This window comes from Amaranthus tricolor, chromosome 12 (assembly GCF_026212465.1).
Source record: "Amaranthus tricolor cultivar Red isolate AtriRed21 chromosome 12, ASM2621246v1, whole genome shotgun sequence".
Lineage (NCBI taxonomy): Eukaryota > Viridiplantae > Streptophyta > Magnoliopsida > Caryophyllales > Amaranthaceae > Amaranthus > Amaranthus tricolor.
Genome location: NC_080058.1, coordinates 6679110 through 6700706, shown reverse-complemented (window position 1 = coordinate 6700706; position 21597 = coordinate 6679110). Strand labels below are relative to the sequence as shown.

General features: G+C 32.7%; 1 protein-coding gene across 1 annotated transcript; it reads left to right on the top strand.

Moving 5' to 3' along the window:
* The first annotated feature begins 5211 nt into the window (after positions 1-5211).
* On the top strand, positions 5212-11236 carry LOC130828406 (probable methyltransferase PMT26). The gene is made up of 9 exons (XM_057694383.1): positions 5212-5424; positions 6201-7225; positions 7318-7467; positions 7950-8220; positions 8790-8900; positions 8990-9164; positions 9939-10211; positions 10435-10629; positions 10713-11236. Exons 2-9 carry the CDS (start codon positions 6233-6235, stop codon positions 10939-10941), a joined length of 2397 nt encoding a protein of 798 aa, XP_057550366.1. The 5' UTR covers positions 5212-5424; positions 6201-6232; the 3' UTR covers positions 10942-11236.
* Positions 11237-21597: the final 10361 nt, after the last annotated feature.

Here is a 21597-nt window from a genome sequence, read left to right as displayed (position 1 = left end):
TCAAACTAGCCGTTTAACAAATGTTCTATAAATACTTAAATATGATAACTCATTCCATTCCATCAAAATTCTAGCAAAGTCTCATTAAAATTGTTTTGAAGTTAAGGTACTTTTCTATTACTTTATTTTGGTTGTTTAAGGTTTTTATTGAATTTATGTTTATGTTGCTAATGATATTATTGAATGTAATTAATAATTTTAATTGAAGTCCTTATGTAATTTCATTAGTACATTTCAAAGCTTTATTTTATAGAAGAGCATTGTGATTGTGGTCATGAAGTCGAATATGGTCGGGATTGGAGCAATTTTGATCCTAGTCGTCAATATGTTGCTTGTCCACTTTTTCAAGATGGAGGATTGGGATGCACCTACTTTCGGTGGGTTGATCTAGAGGGCACGAAATGGAAAAAAAACATCATTATTAAGCTCGATAAAGAGAATGAGGAGCTTAGAAACGAGTTAGATAACTTGAGAAGAGAAGCAATTGATAAGGCACGTAGGAGTGAAGAAACCGAGAGGATATTGAAAAAGTTTAAGAAGCAATCTTAGGTTATAATGGTTATTTAATGAATGAGCTATGTATTCGTAATCATTATTAATGAAATTATGTTGAATTTTCGGCATCAGTCTCCCTAATTTTGACATTAGTGTATGGACACTATAATAAACTAAATGAACATATAATACACCAAAATATATACAAATGTTTAATATATACAAATATAAAATATATACATAAGTCAAGCAAAACACAAACAACTTTAACACTCATCACCCTCGTCGACCCTATCTAATTGAGATGGCCTCCTACGTCTCCTACGATAGTAAGAAGCGTTTGCATGAAGCTCAAAAAGTGAAGGGGAGTGATACTGTGATGGCTGGGATGGCCCAGCTTGCGATGTGCCCGCACCGTCAACGGGGTATGACATGTCCATCTCCTCCAAATGAACGTCATGAGGAGGAGACGAGACATGCACATCACCGGTAGTTGGTGATGCCTCCTCAGCAACTTCAGGAATGAAGAGCTGGAACTGTGTGCCAAGGAGCATCCCCTGGGCAATCTTTCGTACCGGTTCTGCGTGGCTTGAGCGGATAACAACTGCCACCCCTTGTGCTTGTAATCAGTAGTTAGTTAATATAAGCTTATATTATTTAACTTGTAATTTGAACAGGTAAATGTAGATAAGATGACTACTTACAAATTGGGTCATGGTCGGTGCATCAGGAGCATACTGTGCCGTAGCAATGATACCTCGTGGTGTCATCCATCGACGAGTGATGGAGAGGAACCCTCGGCATGTAGTCAGCTGTCATTGGTGCGCCGATAGCATCGATTGGTGCACCCTGGGCTAGCAGCTCGAGGCTGTGATCCCAACGAGTGATGTGCCGCCCGTTGATCTCGCTCTAATCTTTAGTACCTTGGCCCTTACGTTTTGAAAGGTGCAGTTTAGATTTCGTTTTGCAGTCAATAAGGTATGACGATACTTACCATACAAGTGTGTGTCGTCAATGGCGATAAGAGGTTTAAAATGATTAAAGCCCTCAATGCAAGATTTAAAAGCCTAAAAGATACGTTGGAATGTTCTAATATTAGGTCGCACATATACACCCGCGTCATTGTCTTCCTTAAAAAACCACTCAACTACAAGGCCCGGGTTAGAATGCTGCAAAGCTTTTAAAAAGCGTGGAAGGAGAGAGTAAGAACTTTCCCAAGTTCCATATATGGACAACAAGGCTTGTTGCTTAGCATACCACGCTCGCTTATAATTCACTTCTATACCAAAACAATCTTTAACCATCTGCCGTACGACAGAGACCTTAATGGATGGGTCTTTAGCAACACAATTTCTAATGACATTGTAAATGACAGAAGATATCAAGTGAATGTGTCAAGCCGAGACAGTGTCACTACCCAAAATATAAGACCCATGCTTACCATTGTACGTAACAATACGCCATGAAGATGAATATGAATCAAGCGTAGCCCAAAGTCTCCACGAACAGCCCCACTTACACTTCAAGGTAAGGACGGTTTGGTTTGAAGTGTCCGTTCTATACTCCACATTTCTACGAATATGATACACTTTTATAACTTCCAACAAAGCATCCTTACTATCGAACATCATACCCTTCTCCAACTCCCCTTCTTCAGTGTAAGTAGTATCACAAACCCAAGTCCTTCAGGAGCTGTCCTCCTCATACTCATCTAGAGGTGGACATAGGACATAGGGTGTAGGAGCAACGATTGTAGTTAGTAAATTTCGAAAAATTAATCACAAAATCGAAAAAAAATTACCTTTGTGCAACCTAGGCTGTCACAGACTAAAGAGGAAGTGCTGAATTGGAAGAATAAAGTAAGAATTTAATGATTGAAGTTAGTTTAATGGAGGTTTTAAGGAGGGATCGATCGAAAGTTTGTTAGGATTTTTATTTTTTAAATTTGGGAAAATAAAAAAGGAGGAATTGGTGATATAGTTAATAACTGCGAACATGAAACAATTACTAACTGCAAACTAAACCTCGGCCTTTTTAAATTGTGCGGGGCTTGTAATAAATTTGTCAATTTTATATCTTACATCTTTGGATAGATTGCGTTGGCTGGGTCTCACACTTGGACGTGGCGGGGGGCCATACCAGTGTCGGTTGCCATTTATTGGATGGACCGAAAATTGGGGATCTGAAATCCCATTCATTCATGGGTTTATTGATGTCTTTTCAAGTGAAGTCGGTGGTAATCAAAATGCACCATTATACACATTTATGTGAGCTTTTTATAGTTGTTTTAATAATTACGATTTTAATTTTTAATATCTTTAATTTTATATGATAAAAATTTTTTAAATGTTAATATTATGAAAATACTTATTAAGACGATTCAAACAAGATCTCATTTGACTATATTTTACATTATATACAAAAAAATATATACTAAATAAGATCAGTTGATGAATAATAATTGCTATAGGAATTATAGCAACTAATTAACAAAATCCAAAATAGAGTTTTATTTACATTATTTTGTCACTATGTATTGATGTAGAGAGATTTTATTTGTATTGTCACTTAGTATTACTTCCTCTCTTCTATAATTGTTCTTTTTTTGGAATATTCTATTTGATGGAGAAAGACATTTAATTGATATTTTTGACACATATTTAGAAGATGAAATATATTCATTTGAGATCTCGTTAGACTCGTCTTAATGTATATTTTTTATTATGTATTTTTTATAATTTTTATTATGTGTATTTAGAGATATTGATGTTTAAAATTTATTTTGAAAACTGTGCAAAAAGTTAGCGAGAAGAACAAAAAGAAATAAAAAAAGTAATATTGAGCAAAAATATATCCTTTTAAGCAAAAAATAGTTTAATTTCCATTCACCTTTTTCTCCATTCCCAACCAAGCTTGTAATAACAAAATAATATAATTGTTAACAAATATTCATTTTTTTTCCATTGCAATTTGTAGGTCTATATTAAGTTTGAGTATTAATATTTAGTATCTATGTATTGATTGAATTACCTTCTTCTAATAGATTAGTGCTAAAAATTATTAATGATTATAATTATGATTTGATATAATAATTAACTTAATGAGTTGTCCTCAGTGTTTGAGAAATTTAAATTTGTTATTTTTCAATAGTTTTATTAAATTATATGATATGATATAATTAATAGGTTAAATTTATTCCAATTATTTTTTTATTAACTTGTAATAAATTATTTAATCAAGCGATGTCTTGTTAGATTTGTCTAAAATTACACTTTCTTAAATGAGTATAACTTTTTAGAACTTTTAGATTTATGAAATTAAAGATATTACTCATCAAATATTACATTGGTGGGTTGTGTCTTACTTTTAAATATGACCAAAAAAAGTATTATATTAAATATTATCAATTTCCCCCTCTTGGCATCAATGAATTATTTCATGTTTGGGAACAATGATTTTATTTAGAAATTTAAAATTGGCTCAAATTTATTATTTGGTAAATTAGAAATTTTTAAATTTGGATTTGGATCAAATACCATCAGGTAGTATTTGAGAACATAGAATTCATTTGAAAATAAGGAATTTAAATTTGGTATTCAAATTTGAGAATTGTAAATGACACCTAAATACGTGAAATTTGCAAATTTTGATACTTGACCTATTTTACATTATTGTTGGAATTCTATGAAATTGACTCAATTCCAACATTTTCAAATTCAAGATTTGCCAAACATAGTATTTGGGCCAATTCAATATTTGAAAATGAATTTCAAATTGCTAAAGAAATTTTGAAAACAATAAGACAAAAAATCAGAAAAAGGAACAAAATAATACAACTTTCAACTTATTTTCAAAACTAAGCGTGAAAATCCCAAACCTGTGGTTTTGGTCTGTTCGTAGTTATTAACTGCGAATATGTCAAAATAAGTCAAACAGTTGTTCGCAGTTAATAACTGCGAACAACCCTTTGAGTTTTTTTGACGAACAGATAGCTGCACAAATACGCAACAACTTCTTTTCCTTCTCATTTTTCTATTTCTCAAAACCCTAGCTGTTGCAGTTAGGTAAAAAAAAAAATCAAAGTTGTTCCCAGTTACTAAGTGACAACAACTAGTTTATTTTTTTTGACCTGTTCGTAGTTACTAACTGTGACAAAAACCACTGATTTGAGAATTGCACGTTTACTTTTGGATATAAGTTGAAAGTTGAATTATTTTGTTCCTTTTTTTGATTTTTTGTCTTAATATTTTAAAATTTTCATTTCTAAACGTACCATTGTTTTAAAAATACTTAAAGTTGAGAATTTGAGAATGACTACCCAAATTTTATCATTCTCATATTCTTCATTTATGATTTTATAATTGAAATCTATAATTTGAAATGAAATACTTATTATCAAAAACTAAATTATAAATCGATTGAATTTTTTTAATTTAAATAGATATAGCAGTTAGTTAGGGAAGGTAAGATAATTCAAAATTATTTATTATCTTAATTAAGAATATAGGTAAGACATTTATTTTTTTTGTTTTTAGTTACACTTCATATTGACTTGGAAACTATTCATCAATCAAATCGAGTTATTGTGAATTATAATTTAAACATAGTTATATGAAATGTTGTTTTATTCATCTCGATTTCAAATTTATTAATTAAAATTTTCATAAATTTTTAACTTGCATATTTAGATATGTTAACAACTAAAAACATACATTAAAAAATGAAATAATTTTTTTAAAATTTTTTTATTATATTGTACTTATGATATGTTAACAATCCTAATCTTTATTATACCATCTCTCCTCTGTAATACAGCATCCACACAGTCACTAGTATCTTCCATTTTCCACTCTCTCAAGCTAGGGAGAAAATCATAATAGCATGATTTATAATCTTTAATTGCTTTATTCTTTGCAGATCCAAGTAAAGGTACCACTTTTTCTCTAAATTCTCCATTCTTTTAGCAAAATTCAGCTGTTTTTTCACTATTGGTTGAATTTGATTTTGAACTTACTGTAAGATCTGTGTTATGGGTAATGGGTTATTGTTGTTTGGTCTTTTGTTGAATTTTTTTTGACTTTCTCTGTTTATTAAGCTACTGTAAATTCTGTAAAATCAGTTTCTTTGTACTGAACTTTAGATTTTTTTTTTCTTTTTGCTGATTACCCATTTGATTAATCTCATAATTGGAGGAGTAATATTTAGTGGATCTTTGTTGCTTGAATTATTGAGTGAGATTAAGGTTTTAATTATCGATTTAGTATTTACAATTTAGTTGATTTGGCATTAATTGGGTTGTTTGACTTATTATGTATTTCTAAGATGTGGGATTGATGTAATGTAATGATAATGATATGTTTAAGATGTCAATTTCTTGTGTCTAATTAAGGTGATATGAACTGGTTATGTGTTTTTATGAAATCAGGCTGGTTGTTCAATGTGATCTGTATTTGATTTTCAATTTTTCATTAATATTTTGATAGTAATGTATGAGCCGAGGGACTCTTTGGCCGTAGCGTCCTTTATTGTATGGCTTGTCGCCTTATTTCCCTCCCCAGACCCTGATCTTATGAGCGGGATATAGATACACCGGGTACGATAATGATGATATTTTGATAGTAATGTATGAGTGGATGATAGTGTCCTTTTTTTAGGGCAAGTAGGGATTTTGAATTTGAAGTTGTTGATTTGGTGTGATTGAACAGGATTAGCTAAAATTTGATCAAAGATTAAAAGGATGGCTTTAGGGAGATATACTAGGGTTGATGGGAGGAAATCGTCGAACTATTGTTCGACAGTGACTGTGGTGGTTTTTGTAGCTCTTTGCTTAGTTGGGGTATGGATGATGTCATCGCCGTCTGATACAGCCTCAGAAAACTTAGATTTGCCCGAGGAGAAACAAAAAACGGATATTAAACCGGAGGAAGTTAAACAAGAGGAGGTTAAACCGGAGGAAGTTAAACAAGAGGAGGTGAAGCAAGATGAAGTCAAAGATAACAATGAGAGCCCCGCCCAACAATTTGAGGATAATCCGGGTGATTTACCTGAGGATGCAACTAAAGGAGACACTAATGTCAAGAGTGAAAACATGAATGAGACTCCGTCCGAGGAAAAGAAGGAGGAGGTAAAGAAAGAGGATAATAAGGGTGAGACAAATGAAGAAGTGAAAGAAGAAAACTTAGAGTCTAAGAAAGAAGATGGATCTGAGGAAACAAAGACGGAAGGTGATGGGAATGATTCGGGTGAAAAGAAAGAATCAGAAGAATATTCTAGCGAGAATGAGAAGAAGTCCGAGCAGAGTTCTAGTGAAGCCCAAAATGAAAAGAAAGAGGGTGATATAGAATCCGATGATGGTAACAAGAAGCAGGAAGGAGATGTAAAGGAATTGGGTTCCCAAGAGGTTTTTCCTTCGGGTGCTCAATCCGAGCTTCTAAATGAGTCAGCCACCCAGAATGGTTCTTTCTCGACTCAGGCTGCTGAGTCAAAGAATGAAAAGGAAGCTCAAAAGTCTTCAACCCAACAGGAAGAGTATGCTTGGAAAATCTGTAATACTACTGCTGGACCAGATTATATTCCTTGCCTTGATAACTGGGATGCTATCCATCATCTAAGGAGTACTAAGCATTATGAGCATCGAGAGAGACATTGTCCTGCCGAGCCTCCGACTTGTCTCGTTCCCCTTCCTGAAGGATACAAGCGACCCGTTGAGTGGCCGAAAAGCAGGGAAAAGGTAGATAAAGTATCCTAGTATGTGCACATTATTTATCGAAAATTCTACACTGTTTTCTTTTCTCTAAAAGTGGCTCTGATATGTTTCTCCAGATCTGGTACGCTAATGTTCCACACACGAAGTTAGTACAAATTAAGGGGCATCAGAATTGGGTGAAAGTTAGCGGCGAATACCTCACATTCCCTGGTGGTGGAACCCAGTTTAAGAATGGCGCTCTCCACTATATTGACTTCATAGAACAAGTGAGCCTACATTTTACCTTCAACTTAATACGTTATCTCATGTGCACTTCAACACTGCATGCTCTTTCTGGTTGAACCGGCTTTGCTACAATCTATTTTACTCGGACTCTTCATTTTGCTTCACATATTCATGTCCGATTCTTGATGCTCGGACATTGGTATGACACGTAGACACTTCATTTTAGGCGTAAAATTGAATCCTTAGACGTATCTAACACTTGAACACGTACCAGTATTTGACATTAGTACCCAAGTCCAAGTAACATAGGCTACAATAGGTATACACATTGTAATAAGACGATATGACTTCCTGTTATATTTGTTATTCGTGATGTCCTAAGTTCATATTATGTTAAATGTTTGTGGAAACTATATAACTTATTAACAACATAATTGGACAAGATGGAAAAAAAAAGGAATTTAATTTTGTTAGTTTTATGTTTGATATGTTGCTTATTACACATCCTTGGTAATCTCCCTAGGTCTTACCTGATATTGCATGGGGAAAACAATCTCGTGTTGTCCTGGATGTTGGATGTGGAGTTGCCAGCTTTGGAGGCTTTCTCTTTGATAAAGATGTGTTGACCATGTCACTCGCTCCGAAAGATGAACATGAAGCTCAAGTGCAGTTTGCTCTTGAACGAGGAATTCCAGCTATATCTGCTGTGATGGGAACACAAAGGCTACCTTTTCCGGGGATTGTTTTTGACGTTGTTCATTGTGCTAGGTGTAGGGTTCCATGGCATATAGAAGGTAATTTGGACATTTTTGTTTTGCAAGTAATTTCCTATAGGCGCTGCATGCACTTTTCGAAGCATGGATATGCTCTTTGTGCTTAAGCAATCTCCCATCGCTAGGGGTGTTCAATGGGCCGGATAAGGGCCTAGTCGGGCTTAAGTAAATATGTCCCGGGTTGGATAAGGGTCCTTTAAAATTAATACGGGCGTTATATGGGTCAGGCTTTTAAAGCCCGGCCGATTTTATTACTAAGCATTATTTTAATCCCAATTTATCTATTTATAACAATTAAATTATTATTTATAATAATTAATTTGAAAAAAGATATAAATATTCTCTATTGACATTGTCATTTATAAAATTTAAATTATCCATTAATTATGTTATTTACAAAGGCTCTTTTTCGACCCAGTTTGAGCCCTTTTATAGCCCGCTTCATTTTAATTATAGTAGAGCCTGTTTTTGGCCCAACCCTTACAAAACCCTCCTAAAAAAAGGGCCAGATAAGGGTTTAAAATGGGGGCCCGCCCATTGAACACTCCTACCCATCACTCATGAGTACTTATTCAAGTATTGTGATGCAGGTGGAAAGCTCCTGTTGGAATTAAACCGTGTGTTGCGTCCCGGTGGTTACTTTGTATGGTCTGCCACTCCGGTTTATCAGACGCTTGAGGAAGATGTTGGAATCTGGAATGGTATGTAATCATTTGGTTCTCCTGTACTTGGTGAATGGTTGATAATATTTTGTTCCTTAGTGGTGATTGTCGTTGTTCCTTATTAACAGCTATGTCTAAACTGACCGAGCAAATGTGCTGGAAACTTGTCAAGAAGGAAAGAGATGAGGTGAATAAGATTGGTGTAGCAATATACCAGAAACCATTGTCTAACGAGTGTTATGAACAGAGGTCACAAAATGAACCCCCATTATGTGAGCAGTCTGATGATCGTAATGCTGCCTGGTACTTTCTTCTATATTTACTTCCATCTTAAGGTTCATATTACAATGCTTGAAGATAATTAACCTTTTTGGGGTAGTGTAGTGATGAACTCGGATTCATTTGAGTCGATGGGAAATTTGTTTCTTTTTAAAATAAAGAAACACCAATTTTATCATTTTTTAAAACATGCAAATTTGCTAATCATGGGTTAGCCACTTAGCCTAGTGGTTGAGGGCTTTTCCTTTCAGTTTTGTGACAGAGGCTCGATTCTCACCACCTACACAAAGGAATACGGATTAATTTCCTCTCCCCGAGATTTTCGACAAAAAATTTTAGTATACAACTGTCACTTTACAATTTTCTATGATTTCAGTCCAACAAATAAAAGCAACCCAATTATAGGAAGAGAATAACTGGAATATAATTTAAAGATAGTGAAGACCAGACTCCGTAACAAAATGAGCAATGATACTCTTGCTGATAGTTTAGTGATATACATTGAGACACAAATAGTAAAGACATATACTATCAATGAAATTATAGTTGGTTTTAAAAGTGCTAAAAGAGCGTCGAGCTTTACTTTCATTTAAAGTTTACGTTATGATTTTTGGTTGTATTGATTAACTATATTTTAGTTGAATTCAATTATTTTTATCTTCACCCCCCCCTAAAATTTTTGTTCAAGTTTCGCCACTACCCTTGTAGAGATTTTCCCGGCTATCCTGAAATTTAAAAAAATCTGGAAAATTGTCTTTTTTGTGTATTGATCCGTTCTTTATTTACTTGTATTTAAAGGAATATCCCCTTGCAAGCATGCATGCACAAAGTACCAGAAGGTGAAACAGAGCGCGGGTCTCATTGGCCAGAGCTATGGTCCGCAAGATTGGAAAAGACGCCATACTGGCTAACTAGTACCCAGGTCGGTGTTTATGGGAAGCCGGCACCTGAAGATTTCTCTGCAGATTACGAGCATTGGAAACGCGTGGTTAGCCTATCATACCTCAATGGCATGGGTATCAGCTGGTCCGATGTCCGAAATGTGATGGATATGAGAGCTGTTTATGGAGGGTAAGTGCTTCTCTTGCAATAAGATATCGGTTTTTATTTATTAATTCATTTCTTTGGTGGGTTTCCTATAGAGATGGTCATGAGACGGGTTTAGAGCGAGTCCAGCCGGATCCGGGTCATTGATAATATTCTTGCATTAGATAGTCGATAAGTGCACTATATCAAGTTTAATAATTAATACTGATCTTCTGGCTTATTTTTAACATACTTTTGTCGTACACAGATTCGCTGCAGCTCTTAGAGATCTGAAAATCTGGGTCATGAACGTGGTGACAGTAGATTCACCCGATACACTCCCTATTATCTATGAGCGTGGTCTCTTCGGAATATATCACGATTGGTGTGAGTCATTTAACACGTACCCTAGATCATACGATCTCCTTCATGCCGATCACCTCTTCTCCAAAATCAAACAAAAGTACGTTTACGAGTTTTACTTAACATCTTGACCTGTTTTGTTATGCTCGGAAAAATGACCCGTTAATGATCTAAATGCCTCAGGTGCAACATGCCAGCCTTGGTCGCCGAGGTTGATAGGATCTTAAGACCCAAAGGAAAGATCATTGTGCGTGACAAGGTTGAAATTATTAACGAGTTAGAAAGGATGTTCAAATCAATGCACTGGGAAATTCGGATGACTTATTCCAAGGACAAGGAAGGATTGTTGTGTGCCCAGAAGACAATGTGGCGACCCGATGAGGTAGAGACCCTAAAATATGCTATCATGTAAACTCGCATATGTTTGTTGGTCTGGTTATTATGAAGCGTAGCGGCTCCGATTGTGTTTCAGTTAGGTATTCTTTCAGTTCTTTAATAGCTTATTGCATCTTATTATTGTGAGTTATATTTTTTTGTCCCCCTCTCCACCTTAAGGAAAAAAGATCAATCCCGTCTGGAATTATATTGACTTTGTGTAGGGTGGAAACTGAAACTTCGTATTATGTTATATAGTTTCTTGATGAGGAAATACCGGTTTTAAGCATGTAGCCACGAAACTATGAGAAATGTTCATAATTTTGGTTCTACGTCCCGGGAGATAAAGTTTCGTAAGCTTTTTTGTTTTTTGAAGCAATCCTCCAAAATGATAGTATACAAGTATTTGTTTTACTATTGTGTTTTGTGAATCGCTAGTGTATCAAGCTCCAATTGAACAAATTCTTGAATTCTACTGGAGTGCAATATTGGCTTGACCTCTCGGCAAGAACATACCTCTAGGAGATACCCCGTTTTTACAAATACTTCCCCTCCGAGCGACACTATCATGCCGGCCAAATATGTGAAAGTATGCCTTTCGAGAACATGTCTTTTATCAAGGACCCTTATTATCCGCATCCAATCTTTCTCCGGTTGTATAGTCCATTTGCTCAAAGCTGCGAATAATCAAAGCATCATACACCTTAGGAAGGCGCATATGAGGAACAAGCAACAAACCACATTGTTACGACTCATTTTTAAGCCTACCGAGCAGCCCTTGTGATTACGGCGTTAAGATGCTTGTTGAAGTATATATGCCCGCGTAGTTGCTTGGTTAGGAGACAATTTGTCTTACATCAATGGACAATGGCAGATCTAGAACTTATGTTAAGGTGGTCAAAAAGTCAAAATCTAAGTTAGGTATACTAGTTCATTCATATTATTATCAACCTTTTGCATATTATAAGTTCTTAATATGAGTTGTTAACGTAAAATAATTAATAAGTGTATTTGAGGACATTTAACGCATAAATTAACATTTATAATAATAATATGATTTTGTATAGTAATTTAATGTAGATTGTAGCTAGAGTTGTTCAAATGTGATCCGACCCAAAAATCCTAAAGTTATCCGATCCGAAAATGTGTTTCTTTTTTAGGCTTACCGAATCGATATTACCCGAACCGAAGTTGCATCCGAATCGATTGACAATCGAAAATGGAAAAACTGAACACGAACTGCAACCGATTTTTATGGACAACATTTATCCGTTAACCGAAATTAACCGAACCTAATAGTGATCAAATCGAGTTACATCCGACCCGAATCATGCTCGAAATTGAACTCGATCCGGCTAAAATCGACTTAACCCGAACCAGTTTTTAATCGAATTGCTGTAAAGCTAAACCAATTTTTAACATAGAAGTATGATCAACTCATATTCAATCATCTTATTAGTTAATCTAATAAAGTGATAGATATTTTCATAAATTAAATTTTAGGAAAATTATCAATGGTACTCCTAAGTTTTTGCACTTTATCAATGATACCCCAAAGTTTTTTCGATTATCAATAGTACCCTCGTGTTATTGAGCGTCTTATAACCGTAACTTTTTCTAATTTTTTCCGTCCAAAATCATTCAAAACTGTTAACCCTTTTCTTTTTCTTTTGTTTTTTTTATGTGACATTGACTTGATCGATAGTAATTAGCAACTCAAGCCAAATTCTACTTGAAAAAATACCCGATCTGTATCCGATAAAACCGAACCAATTTTTAACCGATGACAACCCGAGACCGATGGAACTCGACTCGAACTTCAATAGACATCGAACCGTTGCAAACCCGATAGCTTGAATAACTGATCTTCAACGGAACCGTGACTAAGTGACTCGACCCGAGTGCGACCTGTCATAACATGGATCCGAAAAATAACCGAACCGAATGACACCCGTCTGAAACCGATACGATCACCGAATGAACACCTCTAATTGTAGCCAATAAATGTATTTTCAATGTAAAAGATCAAACGATTTGAACTTTCTATTGCCATTCTTTCACATCATTGAACAATTTTATGACTTCAAGTTTTATGTATAAGTTGATTATTATTTGTATTGATGATCTAGATCATATAAAACATAATTATTGCAGGTGTGATAATTTTTATTAAAACAATTATTCATTCATATTCCTAAAAAGAAATTAAGTGTTAAATTATTTTTTAACTCAATTTTCCTTTTCACTAATTTTCACCCAAAAATGTGAGGATCATAAATATTATTAGAATAGTAAAATGAGAATGAAAAAAGTTATTTTTATCCAAAATTTATCATATAAATAAAAAAATATTTTATGGGAATAACAATTGAAATAGTCTAAGATGACAAATAAAAACCTTTTTTAATGGAATTGGGGGAGTATTATTAAAAAACCTGAGCTATTTAAATCTTGTAGAATTAGTCGTCATAGCCTATTTTAGGTTCTTACTTTATTTATGAGATTTTCTAGGAAAATAACAGTTATTTATTAATTTGATAAATCACTTTATATGGCAATTATATATTGGTTTATGACTTTAATGACTTTGGTTTTTTTTTTTTTTTTTGATTATTATATTAGTTTTTTTTTTTTTTTTTTTTTTTTTGTCTTGACTAATATCTCAATCCTTTCCTTTCAAAAAAAAAAAAAATCTGATGATTGTTGTGACGGACATTGGTAAGAAGGAAATAATAAATCTGCTTATTGGTTCAATGGTACAATTTTCTTTCCTTTTATTTCATTACTACTTTTTCTACAATAATTTTGGTTATAATTTAATTTTCGATTTTTCAAAATATTTATTGAGATAACAAAACTTTATTATTTTATTTCAATTCAGAGGCGGTTATTATAGGCTATAGGCAAAAGTTTTCGACTATCGGCCCTCAGAAAACAAAAGAAGGGCCTTTCTGTCATACAATTCAATTTTGTATAAAACTCTCGCATTTGTGTTATATTATACTGTAGGTTAGGGTTTTAAAATCAATGTTAAATTTTGGTTTTTATTTGATCATTTATTTGATAATAAATACTACTTTTATCTTTACTTATTATTTTTAATTTTTAGTTATATTTAACATTTGAGTCTTTTGTTAATTTTTATTTTTTGTCCTATGTTAATTTTTAAAAGTTAATAGAAATCATAATATTCTAATATTTGATAATAAGTAACACCCCTTTAACAGCATTACTTTTCATTTTTAGACAGAATCTCTGATCTTTTACAATGGTCTTATTTTTCTTCTTTTAATTTCATTTATAAACTTAATTTTTCTCTTCATTTTACCCGATTATTTTTATCATCCACTTATTTCTATCATCTATTTTTTTTAATTTTTCAACTCAATTCCACTTTTAATTGATTTTCACCAAAAAAACGTATTATGGTGATTGAGAGGAACATGTAGGGTAGCTTGTGTACAATAAGTAAAAGAATTAATAATTTTTGGAAAACAAAGAAAAATCATGAATAATACTCCCATTTAAAGTTTTAAACAAACTTCAATATTTTGGGAATAAAAAAAATTATTATCTTATTTTAATTTAGGGGGCAGTTCTAGGCAAAAGTGTTCAATGACCGGCCTTAAGGTCCTCAGAAAACACAATAAGGGCCTCTTATATTAAGAGGCTCTATGTCTTTCTGTCATATAATTCGTCTTGTATGAGATTGCCTTATTTAAAAATTTGTGTTTTGTCATATACTCATATTGTTTAATGTTAAAGTTTCAAAATCAATGTTAAATTTTGGTTTCTATTTGATCATTTATTTGATAATAGGTACTACTTTATCTTTACTTATTATTATTAATTTGTAATTAAATTTAACATACGAGTCTTTTGTCAATTTTTATTTCTTATCCTATGTTAATGGTTGACAAAAACCGTAATTTTCTAAATATTTAAATTAAATAGGTTCACATGAAGAATGCGGTTTGGCTACCTTCATAGAAAGTGTGCCTCTCTAGTAATCTGATCCAACCATTAAAAGATTAGTGATGTTCGCTTGGATTTGTATCATTTACATGTTTTGTGTTTTGATCTACAGAAAAATCTCTTCTTCTTCCAAAAAAATAAATAAATTTTCTATATTTTTAGCTCCGTCCCTGTCTTATTTTTTCCGATCAAAAAAGTTAAAAGATAATAATTTTTTTTTTTCAAAATAAATTTTATAAAGTGTCAAAGAAAAAGCAGGGATGAGGCGGCATCTCAAAAGAGTAAGCTGCTCCTATGAACCCCACTATTAATTGTTGCATGTGATAGGAAATCCACTATGAACCCTAGCCTACACATACAATTATTTTATTTAATTTTGTTCTTAATTACTTGCCTTTAATTAGGAGACTGATCCACACAATATATGGAGACACTTAATTAAACATGTCATAATTTAACATCTAAGAGACAACAAACAAAACCTCCATGCAATACGTCTACAGATCCCTCTGTCATTCTCAATTTGAATTACTTTTTATTTTAATCTATCAATTAATTTTGTTCTCAAACTTTGATCATGGTTTTATAAACGAAATACACTGAATATAACAATGATGATGATAAAACTGATTATGTATTCTTTTGGGTAATGATTTCACTCTCATTTGATTTCATCTATAAAATTATTTTATCACTTTATTTTATTTTACTTATTTTTATTATTTACTTATTTTTTTAATTTTTTTTTTCTTATTCTTCGTTATGGGAAGCCAGCAGGCCCAGCACCTGAGATTTCTCTGCTGATTATAAGCATTGGAAACGTGTGGTTAGCCAATCATACCTCAATGGCATGGGTATCAGCTGGTCCAATGTCCGTAATGTGATGGATATGAGATCTGTTTACGGGGGTAAGTGCTTCTCTTGTAAAAAGATATCTGTTTTTATTTATTATTTCATTTCTTTGGTGTGTAATTTCCTATACTCGTCGCATATTATTTTGTTATACCATGTTCAGAAACGATGATTTCATTTAAAAATTTGGAATTGGTTCAAATTTTTTGTTTGACAAATCAAAAATTTTCAAATTTAAATTTAGATCAAATTTCACCATTATTTTTAAAATAGTTAAAGTTGAGAATTTGAGAATGACTATCCAAATCTTGTCATTCTCAAATTCTTCATTTATGATTTCATAATAAAAATCCATATTTCGAAATGAAATACTTGTTCCCAAACACTACATTATTGGATAGTTTAAAAATGTGATAACGGCTATGATTGCGGATTTGTGGTAATGATATGGAGATGCATCAACGAAAGTGATGCAGTTATTGTAACACCTAATACCGGTCGAAAACGTGAGATATCTCTGAAAATAACCCAAAACACAGTTTTTTACCAACTTTTTTTTAAGCTTAATTTTGAAAATATATAGGATAATGAGTACCACATAAAAATATTTGTAAAAATAAGCTTCTACAAAAAACGCTATAATAGGCAGCGTTTTTATACCCTAAACGCAGTCTAAAACATATATTTTTTTTAACGTAGCTTAAAACATATTTTTTTTTAACGCACCCTAAAACATATACTCCTTCCACACCAATATAATTGTCACATTTCCTTATTTGGCAAAATCATATCAATTGTCACATTTCTATTTTTGTCAATTTTTTTTACCTAAATATCCTTAGTTCACACAAGTAATTACGAATATACCCCATATACCTTACTTATCCAACTATCCTTCACTACTTACCCTTCACTAATTACCCTTCACTACTTACCTAACTACCACCTCTTTAATGGACCCCACACCATTCTTAATATCCGTGCCTAAGCAAATGGGACATTTATATTAGTGTGGAGGCAGTATTTTTTTTCCATTTAGTTAGTGCAACTGTATTCAAGAGGAAACGTTGCTTTTGGTAGCGTTTTTCTCCTTTATTTATTTTTTTTCAAAATTTTTTTTGCTTGATTAAGGGAAACTACGATTATTTTGCCTGGAATTAGTTTTGCGTTCCTTACCTTACTTTTCGTTTAAAAAATATTCTGATTTTTTGGTTATAATATTCTGATTATTTTGCCTAATTAAGGGAACTAGATTTGCCTAATTATTGACTAAATAATATTTCTTCTTTAGGTTTAGTATTACTATTACTATTATTAGTTAGTTCAAATGAATCAGTTAATTAATGCTATTAAAGTTAAATATTGTTTCCGTTAGCTATGGAAATAATTTAGGCTAATTGTTTACAATATCAACATGAGTATTTTTTTCAAGTTGTTTATTAATCATCTCAAACAGTTAATTTTTTACTAGTTTATTATCAAAACAGTAAAAACGCTGTATAAGACAACGTTTTTCTTAGAAGCTTATTTTTGCAAATATTTTTACGCCATACTCATTATTCTATATATTTTCAAAATTAAGCTTAAAAACAGTGTATTTTTTACACCCTTAGTACGCAAGAAACAAGAGGACCCAAGAATCACATTTAACGAAGGCACAAATTACTATTAGAGAGAGATGTCTTAAAACATTTTTGGAGATTTAGAGCAAAAATTTTGCATTGCCTCATGTATGTTTTGCTCCACTTATTTGTAATATAATATAATAAAAATAAAAACACAAATTTTTACTTAAGATTGTCTTTATAAAAGACGCGTCTTAAATGGGTCGACCCATTATTAATAGAAAAACAACTACCAGAAAAATGTGCATTATGTAATTCTATTTGAAGTTGGTGTTATAACCTATTGAAGTTGGTATTACAATTTATCAGAGTTGGTATTATAACCTATTAAAGTTGATATCTCCAAATAGGTTATAATACCAACTTTAATACGTTATAACACCAATTTCAAATACCAATTTTAATAGGTTATAGTACCAGCTTTCATAGGTTATAACACTAACTTTAATAGGTTATAACACTAATTCTAAATAGGGTCAACCGCGCGCCTCAATTTTTAGATTTTTCTTTTTTTTTTTAATTGTTGGGCATCAGCCTAAAATGCCGTTTCTTATAAAGACGGTCTCTCACAAGAGGCGATAAAATAAAAAAACTGTACAAAAAAGATGCTGATAGAAGTATCCATGTCCGCCTAGTTGCTAGGTTAGGAGACAATTTTCCTACAAGCGGTTTAATATGAGTTTTGTTTTCTTACCTTAATGTAGAGGGGCAAATTTAGAACTTATGTCAAAGGGGTCAAAAAGTCAAAGTTAAAGTCAAAATTATGGTATCCTACTACATTTATTTTTTGTTTTTTCTTTTATTTTTCAACTCAATTCCCCTTTTAATTAATTTTCACCCAACAAAGGTATTGTGAGAGAAACACAAAAAGTAGTTGGTATACAACAAGTAAAAAAATTAATAATTTTTAGAAAACAAAAAATGCTTATCAATATTACTCTGACTTACAGTTTTAAGCTAATTTTAATCTTTTGGAAGTAAGACTCTCACATTATTGTTATTTTAATCCTCAGTCATCAAAATTTGAAATGACGTAGTAAAAAGGAAATTTTGGTAAGAATCAAACTCATAATCTATGCCAAAGGAATCAAAATAAGTAGTATTTATTTCGACTTTAACAAGTTAAATTTCTTAAAAGTAACCTTAATTATATTCTAACATTTTTAAATTGAATAGTCGAGCCCACCTATCATGTATGTCAAAGTTCACCACTAACTATACAGATATTTCTCGTATAGGTTAGAACATTACTCTATCACGACAACATTACTATTCGACAAAGTAGTTATTCATGTATGATGTATCAATGGAAATTGAGATATCAAAATTTTCCTCAAATCGAGAAATGTTGATTCAAATACAAAAAATTCATTTTAAAAAAAATTAGGAAGGAATGTTAAAAACATACCTGTAGATTCAAAATATAATTTTATTGTTGAGAAAAATTAGAAAGGAATGATAATAATATATAGTATTTGATTTACGAATGTAAATTTCTTATTATAGCTTATAAATACAAGATAACCCTAATGGTGATTGGGTCAACTAAACTATAATAAACTTAACACACTAGCCCAATATACTAATGAATAATGATAATACAAAACAAGATAATGTAATAATCCTAACACCCCTTTAAGTTGGAGCATGAAAATTACAAATATCCAACTTGTGAAGAAGAAAAGAGAATTGACTATGACTTAAAGCCTTAGTAAAAATATCTATTAATTGTGCATTAGCAGGAACATGAGAGGGGCGTATAGTTTCATCTTGGATGGCATCACGTAAATAATGACAGTCAACCTCTATATGTTTGGTACGCTCATGAAAACAAGATTTTGAGCAAGATATAATGCAGACTAGTTATCACAACATAAATTCATAGCTTTCTAATGATGCACCCCTAAGCTCAAAAGTAAGCCCTTCAACCATTTAATTTCACACGTAATAGCAGCCATGGAGCGGTACTCTGCCTCACCAGATGACTGAGAAACAATAACTTGTTTCTTTGTGTTCCAAGAAATATAGGAACGCCCAAGGAAAATTAGCCATCCCGACAAAGATCGTCGAGTAATGGGATAACTTTCTCAATCAAAATCACACCAACCACTCAAAGATGAATTGCAATCGGAATGGAGAAGAATACCTTACCCAGGATATCCTTTCAAGTATTGAATCATACGCATTGCAGCATCCCAATGATCACGTCGAGTAGCATGAAGAAATTGAGATAAAATATGAACATAATATGCTAAATCTGGTCTTATAATAGATGAGCAGACCAAACAACCTTCGATAACGTCAAACTTCTTTATGAAAAGGGCTAGTACAACATGCTAACTTATGATTCCATTCCATAGGAAAGTTGGCAGGTTTGGATCCCAAATTAGCAGATTCAGCAATAATATCAAGAATATACTTTCGTTAGCACAACTAAATGCCCTCGGAATTCCTTGCAACCTCAATACCAAAAAAATACTTAAGATTTCCCAGATCTTTCATGTGAAAGCATGAGCACAAATTCTTTTTTAATGTGGACAAGGGAGAAGAATCATTCCCAGAGATAATCAAATCATCCACATAAACTAGAATATTAAGTTGAACAAAGCCTTTTTGATTAGTAAATATAATGAATAGTCTAAATACGATTGTTTAAAGCCATATTCTCGGAGTGAATAAGCCAATTTTCTAAACCAACATCGAGGAGCTTGTTTCAAATCATATAATGATTTTTGCAATCGTCACATTTTGCCAGGTTGTGCACCATGAAAACTAGAAAGTACTCTCATATACACTTCCTCTGTCAAGTTCCCATCCAAAAAGGCATTATGAACATCCATTTGATGCAACCCCCAATTCTAGAAAAACACGAACAATGGTCATTTTTGCACCAAAAGCAAATGTCTATGTGTAGTCAATTCCTTTTATCCGGTGATTTTCATACACGACTAATCGGGCCTTAAGACGCTCGATACTCCTATCTGCATTATATTTATTTTGTACACCCAATAACTGCTAAGAGCTTTCTTCCCAGGAGGTAAAGTTTACATACTCCATGTATCATTAGATTCTAAAGCTTGAATCTCTTTTTGCAATGCTTCCCTCCATCCTGGGTCCTTCATTGTGTCCATAAAGGATTGTGGTTCTTTTCATGTCGATATAGCTGCAAGAAACTTTCTATGGCCCAGGAAAAAGCAATCACAATTAACAAAATGTGCTATGGGATAGGACATACCTGAGGACCGACTAGCGGTGGAGGAAGGAGACGGAGAGACTAGACTAATAATTTAGATGGTGTTAGTGACATACCCTCGTAACACTATTTGCATCGTCAATACCATGTACACCCTGAATCGGCGTGTCTCCCATAGCCTGATTTTGTTCACTACCCTCCCTACTATCTACTATCAATCAAAGCAGAACCTTCACTACTTGCACCCATACCATCGGGCATGACACCAGACATATCATCCACAACAACAACCTGATCATTGTGAACAAACAATTCATATAAAAAATCATCGTCTAAATTGTCAAAGTAAGAAGTGACAATATGAGTAGGAGAGAACGTGGAAGTAGGTGCTTGAGCAAAAGGAGATGTCTCATGAAACTTCACATCCCTTGCAACGAAGTAACTACAAGTCTCAAGTCTATGGGGTGTTTGGCAAAATAACTTATTAAGCAATTTTACCTTATTTTGATACATTTAGAGTTTGGGTGGTCAAACCAGCTAATACTAAGGTAAATTAACTGATTGAAACAATTTATTGTTATGAATAAACTGTTTTTGACAAAAACTAGCTAATAACAAAGGGTTCAAAATCAACTAGTCAAATCAACTAATAAAATCGGTTGGTCAAATCAGCCACTGTAATCAGCTATCAGTTGCCAGCTATCAGTAGTTTGCCAAACATCCCCTATATTTTTTTTAGTTTTAAGTCTTTTGTATGAAACTGTCTCATGGTAAAACGGTCTTATATAAGACGGACCGAGAGAATTTATCACTGTATTTAGGAGAAAGGTAAAAAAATTTAGAAAAAGAAGTTGGGTGAAAGAAAAAATATATTTATCTTCGAAATATTTTCGGTTTTGGAAAAGTTAAATTATCAACAAAATTAAAGAAATAATCCTTTGACTCCATTTATTTCAAATTCTTATATCTAAATTATTATATAACAAATGAAATAATATCGCTTTAAAACTCTCTCTTTTCTTTCTTCCAATTCCTTAAATCCAAACAG

What these genes read in the sequence shown, in the direction of transcription:
- LOC130828406 (XM_057694383.1), top strand. Translation starts at nt 6,233, where the DNA reads ATGGCTTTAGGGAGATATACTAGGGTTGATGGGAGGAAATCGTCGAAC. An exon ending in ATATTGACTTCATAGAACAA is followed by an intron (nt 7,468 to 7,949) that starts GTGAGCCTACAT and finishes TAATCTCCCTAG; the next exon opens with GTCTTACCTGATATTGCATG. An exon ending in GATGATCGTAATGCTGCCTG is followed by an intron (nt 9,165 to 9,938) that starts GTACTTTCTTCT and finishes TTGTATTTAAAG; the next exon opens with GAATATCCCCTTGCAAGCAT.